Below are 15529 nucleotides of genomic sequence, written 5' to 3'. Positions count from 1 at the left end.
TACATCGACGGACACTTTTCCGCCAATTCACGCAACTGAAACTCTGCGTAACGACTTTGCCCTGTTATCTTGGCGGACTTGGAGGGTCCAACCGACGCAATTGACCATCCGCTTGAGCCGATGCAACTCCGTCGCGAGCCCGTCATAACAATCATCTTCCCTCCTCGAACGTAAATAACGCCCTGAATGCAGCGACTTCTCCATCCCACCACCACACCACAAACATTGTCTCGCAATGCCTGCCTCTGTTTATGTCCCCAGTCCGCTGGAGAGCCTGCCAAGTGATTCGGACAACCTCCGAGCCTTGACCGCTGCTCCCCCTGTCACCACTGTACAGGACGATGATTCAACGCTCCTTACAGTGGACGGCTTGATTCGCCGAAGGGCCTTGCTGCACCCCGATGTTTATGCAGTCTCCTATCCTTCTTCTGGCATTGCCTTTGTTCACTACACTGTTCAGCAACTAGACATTTTTGCCTGGAGAGTCGCCAAACACTATGAGGCTAAGCTACCAGTGCGACAGACCTCGGCCGAGAAGCCGATGGTTGTTGCCATGCTGGGACCCTCAAATCTCGAGTACCTCATCACCATGCTCGCTCTGAGCAAGCTTGGCCATACAGTGTTACTGCTGTCGACCAGAATACCCCAGGTGGCTATCGAATCTCTCATCAACACTACCGGAGCTTCGGCAATTGTCGCCGACAGTCGACACGTGGAAATTGCCGGCGAAGTCCAGAAGAACATTCCCACTCTACAGCTCATCGATATTGCTGGGCGGAATACCTTTGAGTATTCCATTGAGGCTCATGGAGACACTCAATTGGACACTGCCCTTGATGGCAGCATCGAAACACAAAATATGGCCTGGATTATCCACTCAAGTGGTAAGCCTTTCCTAACTCTTCGACTTCAATGACTAACAATCCAGGCTCAACCGGTCTGCCAAAACCCATCTACCAGACTCAAAAGTCCTGTTTGGCAAACTATGCGACCAGCATGGAGATGAAAGCATTCATCACCCTACCACTCTTTCACAACCACGGCATCTGCAACTTGTTCCGGGCCATTTACTGTCAGAAGCCCATTTACTTGTACAATGCCGACCTCCCTCTCGCACAGGAACACTTACTCAAGATTATGCGAGAGCATAAGTTTGAGATCTTCTACGGAGTACCATATGCCTTGAAGCTACTTGCTGAGACGGACGAAGGCATTGCCCTACTGCGAGAGCTCAAGATTGTGATGTATGGAGGATCTGCCTGTCCTGATGACCTTGGCAATCTTCTTGTGGATAGTGGTGTCAATCTTGTTGGGCACTACGGCGCGTGAGTCTGGTTCTGCCATTCTTCTGAGAAACTTGCTAACTTTAGTAGAACCGAAGTCGGTCAGTTGATGACTTCGTTCCGACCGGAAGGCGACAAGGCCTGGAACTACGTCCGAGAAAACGACAAACTTTCACCGTTCCTCAAGTGGATTCCAAGAGGTTCGCTATACGAGTGCTGTGTTACAGATGGTTGGCCAGCCAAGGTCCAATCCAACCAGGACGACAACTCATATAGAACGAAGGATCTCTTCGAGCCTCATCCCACAATCCCTCGAGCCTGGAAATATGTCTGCAGAATCGATGATACAATTGTCCTTGTCAACGGCGAGAAGTTCAATCCGCTTGCGATGGAGGGTTCGATCAGATCGAACAAGAACATCACCGAGGCAGTCGTGTTTGGTGCCGGCCGGCCCTACCTGGGAATCCTCATTGTACCCTCTCAGATTTGGGCTGGAAAGTCCAATGACGAAATCCTTGACGCCATCTGGCCAGTTGTCGAATCGGCAAATCACTCCGCAGATGCATTTGCCCGCATCTCCAAGGGAATGATTCGCTTGCTTCCCCAGGACTGCGATTATCCACGAACCGACAAAGGCAGTGTTATTCGACAGGCATTCTACAAGCAGTTCCAGAACCACATCGACGACGCCTACGATACAGAGGATGTCAACGCTGCCGATTTGAAGCAGCTGGATTTGCCCGAACTGCAGGAATTCGTGCGAGAGCTTTTGGAAAGAACTCTCGCCACGGACAAGCCTGTTGCTGACGACACTGACTTCTTCCTTTTGGGTCTCGACTCTCTGCAAGCTATTCAGATGCGCAGTGAGATCCTCAAGACTGTTGACACTGGTGGCAACAAACTTGGGCAAAACGTTGTTTTCGAGCAGCCCTCTATTGAGAAGCTCAGTCAGTTCCTTCTCAATTTGCGAATCGGTCAAGACGCAGCCAGCAAAGTATCGATTGAGGACGAAATGAGAGATTTGATTGGCAAGTATGGGGTAAACTCACCAAATGAATCCCGATTCTCGGTAGTAAGTTGTCCTCCGCCCTAGTTTAGAATAACTGGTAACCAAGATTTTAGGTCGTGACTGGTGCAACTGGATCACTTGGTGCTCACGTCGCTGCAAAGCTCACGGCTGATCCACGAGTCGACCGCATCTATTGTCTTGTTCGAGCTCCCGGTCCGGCTGAAGCACTTGAGCGAGTCAAGCAGTCGATGGTCCAGCGACAAGTTTACCACACGCTTCCTCTTGAGGCCCGACGGAAACTTGTTGCACTTCCGTCAGACTTGTCTGATGCTAAGCTCGGGTTATCTGACTCAGACTACGAGTCAATTACTCAAGATCTCCGGGTGGTCATCCACTGCGCGTGGTCTGTCAACTTCAACATGCAGTTGTCAAGCTTTGCTCCCAGCATTTCCGGTGTGACCAACCTGATTTCCCTCTGCAAATCGTCAGTATCGCCAGCCTCGATGAACTTTTGCTCCTCAGTCAGCACCTGCTCTCGTGCCACGACATTGCCGGTACCAGAGACTGTCCCCAATCTCGAATGGGCCCAGGGCATGGGATACGCACAGTCCAAATCTGTTGCCGAGCACCTCTGTGCCAAGGCGGCGAGCCAAGGTGTTACTGCTCGCGTGTTGAGAGTAGGTCAGATTGTTGGCGACACAAAGTACGGTGTTTGGAATGCCCGAGAGGCTGTCCCTATGATGATGCAGACTGCCGTCACGGTTGGGGCGTTGCCGAAGCTCAAGGAGACACCGTCATGGCTCCCTGTCGACACTGTCGCCGATGCAGTGGCCGATATTTCCCTGTCTGAAGCCGGCAGCGTCTTCACCAATGTGACAAATCCCAGGATGTTTAGTTGGTCTGACAATTTACTCCCCGCTTTGCGAAATGCTGGCCTGTCCTTCGAGGAGGTTGAGCCAAAGGAATGGGTGCAACGACTCCGAACGTCAAATCCCGACCCGACAGTGAACCCCCCAATCAAGCTGGTTGACTTTTTTGCCTCAAAATACGACAAAGATGACTTTACGCCATCAAAGCCGTTCGATACAAAGATCGCTTGCTCCCTCTCCCCATCTTTGGCTGCTGCTCCGGTTTTGGACGATGATCTTGTTAACAAATTTGTTAAATATTTTCTCAATGCTTCTTGGAGACCCGAGTCCACCAACAAGTTCACCAAGACGACAATTTTAGTTGCCGGTCCAGCTGGGAGCGGCAAGTCTACAGTCGGTGCCGCGGTGTCTCAGTCGTTAGATGTGCCATTTATCGAAGGAGACAGCCTTCACAGCAGGTTAGCCGTGGAAAAGATGAGATCGAAAACGGCTCTGACGGATGAGGATCGACTACTTTGGCTTGACCGCATTTGCACCCGCGCAGATTCCTCCCTTTTTGAGTTGGGCTATGACTCCGTTGTAATCAGCTGCTCTGCACTGAAGCTTGGATACCGCTCAAGGATTCGCAACACCTTGGCAGAGCGAGGCATCAAGGTTGCCATTTTCGATCTTCAATGTGGAAAGGACGTGCTGCTGAAGCGATTGGAGCAACGGAAGGGGCATTATATGAGTGCAGATATGGCTGATGGCCAGCTGAGCCTGCATGAGAACCCCGGAGTAGAGGAAGTTGATGTCATCCCCATCGATGCCGAAGCGGATGTGCACCAGGTCATTGGCGAGGTAAATTGGTTTTTGGAACATAGGTGATGGAACTGTTAAGGGAATATTGTATTTACAACACCTATCACTAAATTAGACATAAGATTTTGAATATTGATTCGCAAAGGGACCCCTCCTGCATTAAGTATACACCCAATACTCCATATAGAGATCTATACATTGAATTCTGCATTTTGAGCTCATCCCCTATTGAGCTGACCCCGCTCGATGACGCCATCTCCGTCTTCTCCGTCTTCTCCGTCTACCCCTCTCCGCTTCAGGGCCGCCATTTTTTACTTCGCCTGTTCAGGACGCATAGGTTCAGGCTCATTATTGAATTATGCCGACAGTGAGAATCTGCATTTGAACACACGCGCCAATTCAGTTCGTAAAGTCCTAGCCGCAGCGCAAATTGCACAGGCTTTGCTCAACCATCTGTTATCTCCACCGAACCACGAAAATGGGCTCGATCAAGCCTCAATTTACGCAGTATGCGGCATTCATATCCCCCGATACCGGTGTTCCTCGTATTGGACATTATGATTTCGCAGCAAAGACTGTTCAGCCTCTGTCCTTCACTTCTGGCACGCCAATTTCGGACCTGTACCAGGTGATTGAATCGGGTCCTTCGAAGATCATTGCCAGTGGGGCACCCATTTCTACCGCTGATGTCAAGCTTTTGGCTCCCATCTCCGGCCGTGATGTTATGGCAGTAGGAAAGAATTACATGGAGCATGCCAAGGAGTTTAACAGCTCTGGATATGATAGTTCCGATAAGATGGACCTACCGAGTCACCCCGTCATCTTTACCAAGAGAGCGACCCAATTATCGCCGACGGCGAAGAAATTTACCTCAATCCAGCCTTCACTGAAACCGCCGACTATGAAGGAGAGATTGGCGTCATCATTGGAAAGCCTGGCTTTCGTGTCAATGAAGTCGACGCCTGGCTTTCGTGTCAATGAAGTCGACGCCTGGCTTTCGTGTCAATGAAGTCGACGCCTGGGAGCACGTTTGGGGCTATACAATCATCAATGACATGACAGCACGAGAACGTCAGAGAGATCATAAGCAATTCTTCATCGGCAAATCCCCTGATACCTTCTGTCCTATTGTAAGTTACCCCAACTTGGGTCAGTGGTCCTTGCTCTTACAACTCATAGGGCCCCATTGCTGTCCCGAAAGAACAGTTGCCATCCACTCTCAAACTTGAGACGCATGTCAACGGGGTGCTTAAGCAGAGTGCTACTAGCGACGATCTCATATTTTCTATTCCGACACTCGTAAAGACGATATCTGAGGGACAAACCCTGCAACCAGGCGATGTAATTGCCACTGGAACAGTGAGTAGACGAGACGGTTCCCCATATTATCAGTCCAAATACTAACACCTTAGTTAGCCTGCTGGTGTCGGTATCGGAAAGAAGCCCCCAGTTTTTCTTGCACCTGGAGATGAAATTGCGATTTCCATCACTGGGCTCGGTACGCTTCGGAACAAAATCTCCAAGCCCACCACCGACTATACGAGTCCACTCATGTCTAGCTCTTCATTTACACTGACAAATTCTGCCAAGTCCCTTGGTTCAGAGACTGGACTCACTCGTCTCAATGGCAAGCTGCTCAATTATCAGAGGATTGGATCAGGAAACGAGCACCTTGTTTTCGTTCATGGCCTCGGCGGGACGCAGGATTACTGGACTCCTCTCGTCTCAACCCTATCCTCGACCAACTCTGAGTCCCATTCGCTTCATCTTTTTGACCTCGAAGGCCATGGTTTGAGCCCAACTCACCCACTCAGCGATTTGACCATCGAGTCCTTCGCCTCTGACATTATGTCTGTGTTTGATGCTGCCAAGGTGTCTCCATCAAACCCAGGCACACTTATCGCCCATTCACTCGGGTGCTTAGCAGCCATCAAATTCACACTTGACAACCCAGCGCTCGTGAAGAAGCTGGTCTTTCTCGGACCGCCACCGTCTCCACTCCCTGAAGCTGCTGTGGGCGGAGCGTACGCTCGAGCGGCCCTCGTGAGAAGCAAAGGCATGAGGGCCGTTGTTGACGCTGTTGTCGAGGCAGAGACCTCCAATCAATCGAAGGAGGTGAATCCAGTCGCTGTTACAGCCGTCAAATTGAGTCTTCTGGGGCAGGATCCAGAGTCATACGCGAAGGCTTGCTGGGCGCTCGCTCGAGCAACGCAGACTCTCAACGTCCGATCAATTACCGCGAAAACGTTTATCATCACCGGTGGCGAGGATAAGGTGTCTCCGCCAGCATTGTGTGAGAAGTATTCGACAGAAATCGAGGATTGTCATCTTGTGGTGCTAAAGGGCTGTGGGCATTGGCACGTTTTCGAAGACGTGCATGGGGTTTTGAAGGCCTTCCAAGGATTTCTGTAAATTGGGCAGTTTAGATGCAGAATTCCAATATCTGTCTTATCCTTACATGACTTTTCCACAAATCGCCACTAGTAACCAAACGGGGTTGTTTCCGTTTCCAATGTGCTATTTATTCATCAGCCCAAAGTTTTCTTAAGCAAACTAATCTGGGTGGCTCCATGTATTTATTTTGAATGCCCGTGGTATAACCTATTCGAACGGGTTTTCCGAATTCGATCATCTTCTTTCTCCCACGGAAGCACCAAAACTGCTAGCTGCAGTCGCCGCCTTAGAATGGTTGCAAGACTTTAGAGCCACCTGGGTGTTCCGAGGCAAATGCTGTGCAGTCGTAAACGACGTTGTCTATGACAAGCCACAGCATCTTTGCAGATGTGGAGACCAAAATGATAGAGGGGTCGATGAACGGAAGATCGGCATCTGAGGTGCGAACATGCACAGTCTGGTGTGATCTTGGGTCACTTATGCCCTCGATAAAGGACGTCGACTGTAGAGTTGCATGCTTCAAGTCGTTTAATCGACCGTCAATTTAATTTTACCCGAGCCCCTCCTGGCGTTCATCTTTTTGATTCATTCCTCCCATAGTGGTTGGAGCTGAGAGGAATGTGACGCGGCGAGAAGACTGACGAGCGTTGGGGAAACAGTTTCTAGCCTCAAAATTGTAGTTAATTTCCCCCGCCACTAACGAATTCCGCCCATCAGTATTTCCACGGAGAACGTGAGACAAGCCGTTTTACTAACCACAACTAGAGCGAAGGGGGGCGGAGATGGTGATCTTACCGGTGGAATGAGGCGTGGGGTTGTCGGATGACCATTGATGACAACAAGTTGGTATCTTGCCTGGCTCTACTTCTCATTCCATACCGATTAGTCTGGGGAAGATACATGTTGGCTTGTGAAGATATTAACTTACAATCACTGGGCTTCAAGATCCCTCGGAAGATATCTCCATCACACAAGATTACGATCGTCTAAACATTACTGTCATGAATGGGAGAGTGCATAAGGCGGCAAGTGGGGAGTATATGCCAAGGGCGCCAATACTGTGGACTGGGAGCCGTCACATCGTGGCAGATTTTCCAGAAGTACACCCAGTGATGCAGAAATTGTACTGAGTTAAGGTAGCCTTCTTGAATAAATACTCACTTCAGATCAAATGATTCTGATCTTCATTTGCTTTGGGTTGCAGCAGGGTAGGTACAACGACGGGTGAAAATTCAGAGACAAGCTAGCCTCACAGCTGAGTAGAACCAGCGCTCGTACACAATTAGGCCACCTTGTCTAAATTCTCAACATGTTGAGCTTCCTCGCCGTCCAACTTGTTTGCCCTCCGCTCTCTGTTGCGCAGAGTAACGATTTCGTCAAACTGCTTTCTCTTCTTGGAAGCGAAGCCAGTGGTTTCTTGAAAGAGAATATCCATGTCCTCCAAGGCAACTCCTTTCGTTTCCGGCACGAAGAAGTACACAAACGCGAAAGCGATGGCAGTCATGCAACCAAAGAAAATAAATACGCCGTAGGAGATACTTTCGATCATGTATGGGGTTGAGTATACCACGATAAATTGGCCGAGCCACTGGGAGCAGGTAGTAATCGTGAGACAGAAGCTTCGGACGTGGGTGGGAAACAGTTCGGAGCAGACAATCCAGCTCAGGTTCCAACTGCAAATGTTAGTGATAATTGAGCGAATTTGAGAGTAAGCCACGTACCCAGAGACGTAAGAAATGGCAAATAGATACACCATCACGATGGCACTATACGCTGCCGCATTCTTATCCGCGCCACCTTCAAACGAGTGAGTCAAAGAGGCGTAGCCGGCAAGATAAAACAGGGTGAAGCAACATCCAACAGATGCCAGCAAGAGAAGGGGACGTCTTCCAAATCGGTCGACGAGGAACATAAAAGAGATGATCGAGAAGATACTCTTGATCGCTCCGTAGACTCCGGTTGCCAGCAGACCGACCGAGGTCCCGGTGAATCCAATGGACTTGAATATGGTGGGTGAGAAGTAGTTAATGCCGTTGATACCTGTGAAGTTCTGGAAGAGCTGGATCCAGATTCCAATCATGAGACGTGGAAGCACTGCGCTGCTGAATGTTTCGCGGATAACGGAACGGAAATTGCCTCCACCCTGGGTGGATGACACGCCCTCATGCTCCAGTTGGTTCTGAATGTTGGAAATCATCGTACGAATATGGGGGTGGTCTGCTGGAAGATTCCGGAGCCATTGAAGATCCTTGATGGCTTTTTCGTGAAGTCCCTTTGCAACGGAGTGGCGGGGAGATTCGACGGCCCACAACATGCCGAGGATCAACAATGTCCCAGGAACCAACTGCACGCCAACGGGAATCCGCCACTGTGCAGGGTTCGTGCCTGAGATGTTTCGATTGACACCATAGTTAACCCAGTAACCACACACAGCGCTCAGCTGTAGCATGATTTCGAAGAGACCGACGAGTGCGCCGCGGATGGCAGCTGGGGCACACTCGGCGATGTACTGCGGGATGACGACAGATGATGAGCCGACTCCAAGACCAGTCAAAGCTCGACCGGCATAAAAGAGCCCAATGGAAACGCCACCGATCAATTGCAAGATAACTCCAATATTGAAAATGACACCCGCTCCGATGAGTGAGGGTTTACGTCCGAGGCGATCATTGGTGAAGTAGACAAGAAGTGCACCGAAGAAGCAGCCGGCCTGGACTGAGTACATAGCAATGTTAGTACAAAAGAGCAAGCGTCAAAGTGCTAGGTACGTACAGGTAGAGACGATATGGGCGGATAGAGCTGTGCGGCTCGCGTCAGAGGCATCGGTGAGGCCCCAAGCACTCTGGAAAGAAGGGAGCGCCATGGTTCCGCCAATGAAGGCGCTATCATATCCTACCAGTCACATTCATGTCAGCTGTTGCTCAATGACCAAGGGCAAAGAGGCGTACCAAACATAGAAGATCCCCATGCTGCGGCTAAAGCGACGGCCACAACTCTCCAATTGTAGATCTCGCGGGGTTGGGGATCACTGGGATCTTCCCGGACAGGGATTAGGAACACCATTGTGACCTGTCAAATTTGCCTTGCAGGAAGGTAACAGGGAGGGAAAAAGGTATGGATAGATGTTCAAGTAGGCTGCAATGTGCGGAACTTGTTTAGCATGTTTTGTTTTCCAACTCTGGCGAAAAGGCCGAGGGTTTTATATCTACTCTCAGACCCTATCTTCCTAGGCCTAGTACCCCATGGGGCGACACAATCTGGGGTATGGGGCCAGTCTCTGGAATCTGGGGTATCTCCTGGGCCTCGGAAGACTTGCGAGTCATGAAGCTGATGATCGTTTAGCCTGGATCGGATTGACGGATCCGCGTAGTAGCAGGGATGGGTTCTTGACCGGGCCATCGCAGGACCGAGCTGGTTCCGCCACTCACAGGCTGGCGTTCACTACACCGGGGTCCCTGGCGTCATTTGTATCGTGGTGTGAGATGACACCTGCAATGGAGAGATGAGAAGGAAGGGGATAATGTCGATATGAAGATGGGTACCACTTCATGCTACTGTCATATCTAGTTGAGTTGATCTGTCGACGTAGGATAGCTAACATACTGCGAGGTTCACTTGAGAGCGTAGAGTGACCAACTGTAGCCTGTGACAAGATGGCTCCACTGGATTGAAATACGCTCATACGTGATAGCATGGACGAGATTGAGATGGATCGAGGGTTTAAGCAGACAAAGAAATTATGTTGATAGCTAAATATTGGCTCTGGGCCTTTCGCCTCTCACTCTCGGACTATCTACGACCTTTCTGATCAAGGCCTTGAGCCCATTTATTCCTCGCGATGCAAGATCCCCCGGCACCGCTTCGCCCGACACATGCAGAGAATGTGAAAACACCTCCAAAGACAATGGCCCCGTATATCCCATCTGCAGTATCGCCCTCAGCACCATGTCGACGGGCATGTACCCGCCTCTGTGCTGCTCCTCCGGGAACAGTCGGTGAGACCGCGACCATGGGAGAAGCCTCGGGACCTTGGGGTCTTTTGGGGGCCGGAACCCGGATGCATCCATGCGCTCTGCATCTGCGACCTGGACGAAGAAGAGCTTCTCGGGTCGCACGGTTACAGCCATGGCCGCCATGGAGTCCTGGAGTATTCGCAATGCTTGCTCTCTGGAGCTGTACAGCATCCTGCCTTCGCCTTCCTCAGAGTATGGATCTGCGAACTCCACCGCCAAAATGTTGAAGGAATCAAGGATGATGCCGACATTTTCCCTGTCAACAGCTCGAACCACTTCCCATGCCGACGCCCAAGTATTGCGTCGGGCCCATGAGAGCGGTTCATACCCAATCCGTAGCATTCCAAGGCCGTCGTTGTTTGCAAACTCCAAAGCCATGTCGCTGAGTTTTGTCAGATCTCTGACGACGGTTTGGAAGTTGGCTGTGGCAGTTTGGCCATCGTCAGGCCGCATGCTACTGCACATAAAGACCAAGTCTGTATCGAACGCCCGCATAAACGGGAACCGGGCTGCCACGCGATTGAGAGCCGCATCCCGTTCTGAGGGTACGAGATTGCCTTCAATATCTCTCAGCGGCTGGGTGCATGCGATGCGCATGCCAAGAGAAGATACGAAAACACGCAATTGGCGGGCAACAGAGAGTTTCTCCTCGGTAGCTTCCCAAGGATCAGTAGAGTCGAGGCCATTTTCGGCCAGATACGTCGCCCAGTCCTCGTCGAAGAGATCAATGACGTCGAACCCAGCGGCAGCGGCAGCCCGAATCCGTGGTTCGAGAGAGTGCTTGCTACAGTGACCCAGGGAAAGGGTCGCAATGCCTAGTTCGTTCGAGATTGGTTTGGCGGGCATTGTGGTGGATCTTGACCCTGGTATAAGTGAATCGATAAGAAGTGCACGCAGACAGCGTAAGAATCGTATGAACAGCTCGAAACTGGCTGGGACGCAGTAGAAATCGTACGACTGTCAGGCACGGTCCTTTAAAGGAATCATCGTACATCAGGTGAATGGCAAACGCATCGGCAATGAGTCTCGGGCATCCTTCGTCTGGTTGCGGGGTGCATCGCGACTCCATCTCGGTGATTGGCGGACTGAGCAGGCCCCGACAGATCGACAACTCGGAATGTGGCGTTCCCTGCTTGCATTTGCTGTCGTCACTCCGGGGCATAGAGCAGACATATCCGAAGTCTGGATGCTGTCATGCCATATTTCTATGAGTCCATGTCCTCGAAGCATTGACAGAAAGAGAGCCAAGCAGAAAGCTCATGTGAATCTTGCATTGACCAATTAAAGCCACACGAAACAAAATGACGTCGAAAATCGATCACATCAACACCGATGTTCTCATTATCGGTGGCGGAATGTCCGGGTTGTCTGCCGCGATCGCTGTGAGCAGCTCGTCAAAGGTACGATGTGTTGTTGTCGAGAAGAGCGATACTCTCGGCGGTTCCTCAAAACTGTGAGTTACTCTGTGATTGCACCACACAAAACGATTCATTACTGACATTTCAATTAGCTCTGCTGGCATGTTTTGGGCACCTAAAAATCCCGAGATAGCCTTGTCCACCATTCCCCATGCCGAGCCTCAACTGCTCACCAAATTCCTCTCCGACTACCCCAATGCGGTACAATGGATGAGAGAAAATGGCATCAAAACACATGATCAGTTTAACGGGATCATGACCATTGGAATTGGCTTCCCTATTGACATCCCACAATGGCTCGCTCGAGCCGAGTCAATCATCACGTCGAGCCCGTCAACGCAAATAATGACCAAGACATCCGCAGTCCGCCTCATCCAAGAGTCACCTGATGTCCCAGGATCTCGAATCGCCGGGGCTATTCTCCGAAGGGACGACGGGTCGTTGGTTCATTGTTCCGCTCGTGCTGTCCTGATTGCCACTGGCGGCTTTCAAGGAAGCCCCAAACTCGTCTCAGAGCACATTGGACTTGGCGCTGACAACATCTTTGTCCGATCAAACCCGTACTCGACTGGCGATGGCTTCAAACTCGGAAGCCAAGTCGGTGCAGGGACCAGTCGAGGCCTGTCTACTTTCTACGGCCACCTATTGCCGTCTCCTCTGCAGCGCCGCGACGTGGACCCGTCTCACTTCATCCACTTGGCCCAGTTTCAGTCTGGCTACTCTGTTCTGGTGAACCGCGATGGACGAAGATTTTGCGACGAGACATTTGGTGACGAAGTCAACAACCAGGAGCTTGCCCGTCAACCTGGACGTATCGGCTATATGATCCTCAACGACGATGTCAGGAAACGCTGGGCACTCGGCGAGGTATTCCCAAACGCGGGCAAGATTGATAGACTCGAGAAGGCCAAGTCGTTCGGCGGGAGAGTGACGAGTGCAAACTCGATAGAGACACTGCTTGAGCGCGTCGCGCAATGGGGTGTTCCGGAAGTTGCACTACGAAAGACGGTTGCAGAGTACAATCAGACCGTGAAGAATGAGACTGTCCAAGTCATAGATGCCCCCATTGGTCTCAACCATGCTCCTCACCCAGCGTTTGAGGGAACATCGGGAGGACCGTTCTGGGCCTTGGAAGTTCAGCCTTCAATCACGTTCACGTATGGGGGTCTGAAGATCGACACGTCCGCTCATGTTTTGGATGCAGATGGAAAGACGGTTGACGGTCTCTACAGCTGTGGCATGGATGCTGGCGGATTCTCAAATTGGCGGTACGGCGGTGGACTGGCGCAGGCTTTTGTCACCGGACAATGGGCTGGACAAGCAGCACTGGCAGACTGGGGTGAGTCTACAAAGCCTGCCCAGGCAAAATTGTAACGGGAATGCTGTGTGAGGCTGTATGAGATTGTATGAGTCGGATGGAAGTAAAATACAATGCTCGTTTCATGTAGCCTAGATAAAACGCCAACAAGCTTGTCTAGAAAACCTGGCTCACCAGGATATATCTCATTATGTACTGAGATGCCGCCTATTTACAGATCTTAAGTTCATCATTAATACAATTGTTGCCTTCTCACCATTCTGAGAAAATCAGGGTGAATCGACTGGTCGACAAGGACCCTCAGTCTCGCCGCCAGAACTGCAGCGGAGATGTCCTCCTTCATAATGGTGCTCCATCCCGCCGCTCGCGCAACCCCCACCGCTGCATCTTTCTGAAAACCATGGGTGTCCATGTATACTAATGCTTGGGTCTTGCTCTTGGCGTGTCGGTTGGAAATGAGACCTAGGAGAGGGGCCAGGAAGCTCCGATCCTGCGTTGATAAGGTGGAGAAAACTCCCACAGATGTAAGAGCATCTTCGAATTCGGTTGTCGTACACGTTACTGCCTTTTCTGTAATTTCGGGCGGCACTGAAAAGCCGAGTGTAAATATTTGTCCGCATTCTAGCGAGAGCAATGCGGAGACAACGCAGGATGCTTCAGTAAATGAACGGCCAATTACAAGCACATCTTGCCCTTTGATAGCGGAAGGGGAATGTTCCTGAACCAGCAGCGATCTAATCCCCAGGGAAAGACAGCTGTGCCCCATAAGGCGACCGTCTTCTATGCTGATAGTGTCCACTGACCCAGTGAGAATGGCCTCGGGACTGCGAGATGCTAGGACTAATTGGTTTGAGAAGGTAGATGAGAAGTCAAAGACTGCCCCACCGCAATCTACCTCGTTCAGGAGCAACTGGACACTTGAATCCTGCCTCGGGCTTAGTGGCACAGCTTGATGAGGCAAATTCAACTCATTGAAGCACTTGTCTATGAGTGCAGCATCAATATCGGGGTCTTGGAAGACGTAGATTTTCTTGGGAACAATCTCGCCCAGAACCGCAAGGACCCTAAGCTTATCAGTGGATGCTAGCACCGGCAAAGGTGTCAAGAGCAAACATACCCATTGACTTCAACTAACGATAGCTGATTTGGAGCACTGCTAGTCGGCAGCAGCGGGTGTGTCGTTGCTTGAAGGAAAGGATTGAGAATCCTAGAGAGTTTTCCGCCTCGTCCGGTATTGAAAGCGGTTAGAGGAGGGCTTGACGAGCTAGAAGCACGCACGACCTTGCCACAGAATCGTTGAACTTCAAATGTCTCGCTGAGATCCGTAGCCACGCCTGCAATCTGGACCACATCTCCGAATTCGGAACAGGTTCTGTATATATCTAATGTCTCCGGAGACGTCCAGTCCAGTTGTCCCGAAAAGTCGTGGTGGGAAGCGATGACCTTGGTGTGTCCCTTGCGAGGCAGAAGTGAGGCTCTTAGTTCATTACTGAACAGATCTTCTAGGTCGATAAACTCAACACCCCACTGCAGTGCCTTTTGAAGGTACGTTATCGCAAGAGGCATTTCGCTCAGGGGCCATCTACGGCACAGTTAGATCACCGCACTGATGAATTCTGCCAGTGAAACTCACTTTCCGCCTGATGGTATCAATCGAATACAAAAAATGATCGGTAGTTCCGACTGAAGCCTCAGGGTCATTAACTGTTCAGCAACGTAATCCAGCGATGGAAGAGTTCCCTCTTGGCCTTCTTCGTGAAGGAGATCGACCCTCAGCTCGAGCGCATCTGCTCCCACAGACACAATGGTCATATTGGATAAGGCGACGCGGACGTTTGGATAGGTCAGACCAATGTACACTGATCTCTTCTTCCCCCTGATATGAGAAAACGGGTCAGATTGTCCAGTGACAAACGACAGAAATCGACAAAATTCTTTTCGGTGGAATTTTCCCTTGACGAATAGGTACTCGTGCTCGAAAGCGTCGACAGTTCCATCGTGATCTATGCATTGTTGCTTAACGGTGTCTAGGCATCTCAGGTTGATGCTCAAGACTGGCGTGTTGGTACGGGTCTTGATGAGCCGCACATCCGAAGACGGAACGTATTTCCTGTCATATGCTACGATAGAACTCGGGCGGACGCCGCTGCTCAATTGGTAGTTCCTTGGTTGTAGAGCATAGCCCGTTATGCTGGCGGCCAGATCGATCAAAAAGGAGTGGTCAACATCGTGAACGAGGATTAGACAAGCCATGGTGCCTCATATCCCAGTCAGTTGACATATCTTGCCAGTCGCACCTTGACGTCTCCATTTCGCAATTGACGTGATGCTGGCTGAGCGCAAGGGGTAAATATTTAGGCGCTCCTCTCGTGTTTACCGGGATAGCGTCTGGTTCTTGTGGAGTGTGGGGAATCGGAACCAGAC

General features: G+C 50.9%; 6 protein-coding genes across 6 annotated transcripts; 3 read left to right on the top strand and 3 right to left on the bottom strand.

The window, feature by feature from the left end:
* Nucleotides 1–235: 235 nt before the first annotated feature.
* BGZ61DRAFT_483715 (uncharacterized protein) lies at nucleotides 236–4028 on the top strand (the record flags this gene model as incomplete). The annotated part of the gene is made up of 4 exons (XM_046249521.1): nucleotides 236–884; nucleotides 929–1325; nucleotides 1374–2355; nucleotides 2406–4028. The coding sequence occupies 4 exons, from the start codon at nucleotides 236–238 to the stop codon at nucleotides 4026–4028; spliced, it is 3651 nt and encodes a 1216-aa protein (XP_046098147.1).
* Nucleotides 4029–4440: 412 nt separating this feature from the next.
* BGZ61DRAFT_498289 (uncharacterized protein) lies at nucleotides 4441–6374 on the top strand (the record flags this gene model as incomplete). The annotated part of the gene is made up of 5 exons (XM_046251265.1): nucleotides 4441–4747; nucleotides 4795–4907; nucleotides 4946–5092; nucleotides 5142–5321; nucleotides 5379–6374. 5 exons carry the CDS (start codon nucleotides 4441–4443, stop codon nucleotides 6372–6374), a joined length of 1743 nt encoding a protein of 580 aa, XP_046098146.1.
* Nucleotides 6375–7638: 1264 nt separating this feature from the next.
* Nucleotides 7639–9419, bottom strand: BGZ61DRAFT_498288 (putative sugar transporter; the record flags this gene model as incomplete). The annotated part of the gene is made up of 5 exons (XM_046251264.1): nucleotides 7639–7708; nucleotides 7739–8029; nucleotides 8078–9071; nucleotides 9129–9248; nucleotides 9305–9419. 5 exons carry the CDS (start codon nucleotides 9417–9419, stop codon nucleotides 7639–7641), a joined length of 1590 nt encoding a protein of 529 aa, XP_046098145.1.
* Nucleotides 9420–10105: 686 nt separating this feature from the next.
* On the bottom strand, nucleotides 10106–11215 carry BGZ61DRAFT_483712 (xylose isomerase-like protein; the record flags this gene model as incomplete). Its single annotated transcript, XM_046249520.1, has 1 exon — nucleotides 10106–11215. The coding sequence occupies one exon, from the start codon at nucleotides 11213–11215 to the stop codon at nucleotides 10106–10108; it is 1110 nt and encodes a 369-aa protein (XP_046098144.1).
* A 455-nt stretch (nucleotides 11216–11670) lies between these two features.
* On the top strand, nucleotides 11671–13161 carry BGZ61DRAFT_483711 (FAD binding domain-containing protein; the record flags this gene model as incomplete). Its single annotated transcript, XM_046249519.1, has 2 exons — nucleotides 11671–11822; nucleotides 11880–13161. The coding sequence occupies 2 exons, from the start codon at nucleotides 11671–11673 to the stop codon at nucleotides 13159–13161; spliced, it is 1434 nt and encodes a 477-aa protein (XP_046098143.1).
* A 100-nt stretch (nucleotides 13162–13261) lies between these two features.
* BGZ61DRAFT_522130 (type I 3-dehydroquinase-domain-containing protein) lies at nucleotides 13262–15439 on the bottom strand (the record flags this gene model as incomplete). The annotated part of the gene is made up of 4 exons (XM_046252529.1): nucleotides 14739–15439; nucleotides 14223–14687; nucleotides 13362–14169; nucleotides 13262–13312 (listed from the first exon to the last, which is right to left on the bottom strand). The coding sequence occupies exons 1-4, from the start codon at nucleotides 15356–15358 to the stop codon at nucleotides 13262–13264; spliced, it is 1944 nt and encodes a 647-aa protein (XP_046098142.1). The 5' UTR covers nucleotides 15359–15439.
* Between the last annotated feature and the right edge of the window lie 90 nt (nucleotides 15440–15529).

Source organism: Ilyonectria robusta, assembly GCF_021365365.1.
Source record: "Ilyonectria robusta strain PMI_751 chromosome Unknown BGZ61scaffold_26, whole genome shotgun sequence".
Classification (NCBI taxonomy): domain Eukaryota; kingdom Fungi; phylum Ascomycota; class Sordariomycetes; order Hypocreales; family Nectriaceae; genus Ilyonectria; species Ilyonectria robusta.
This window is presented reverse-complemented; position numbering and strand designations above follow the sequence as displayed.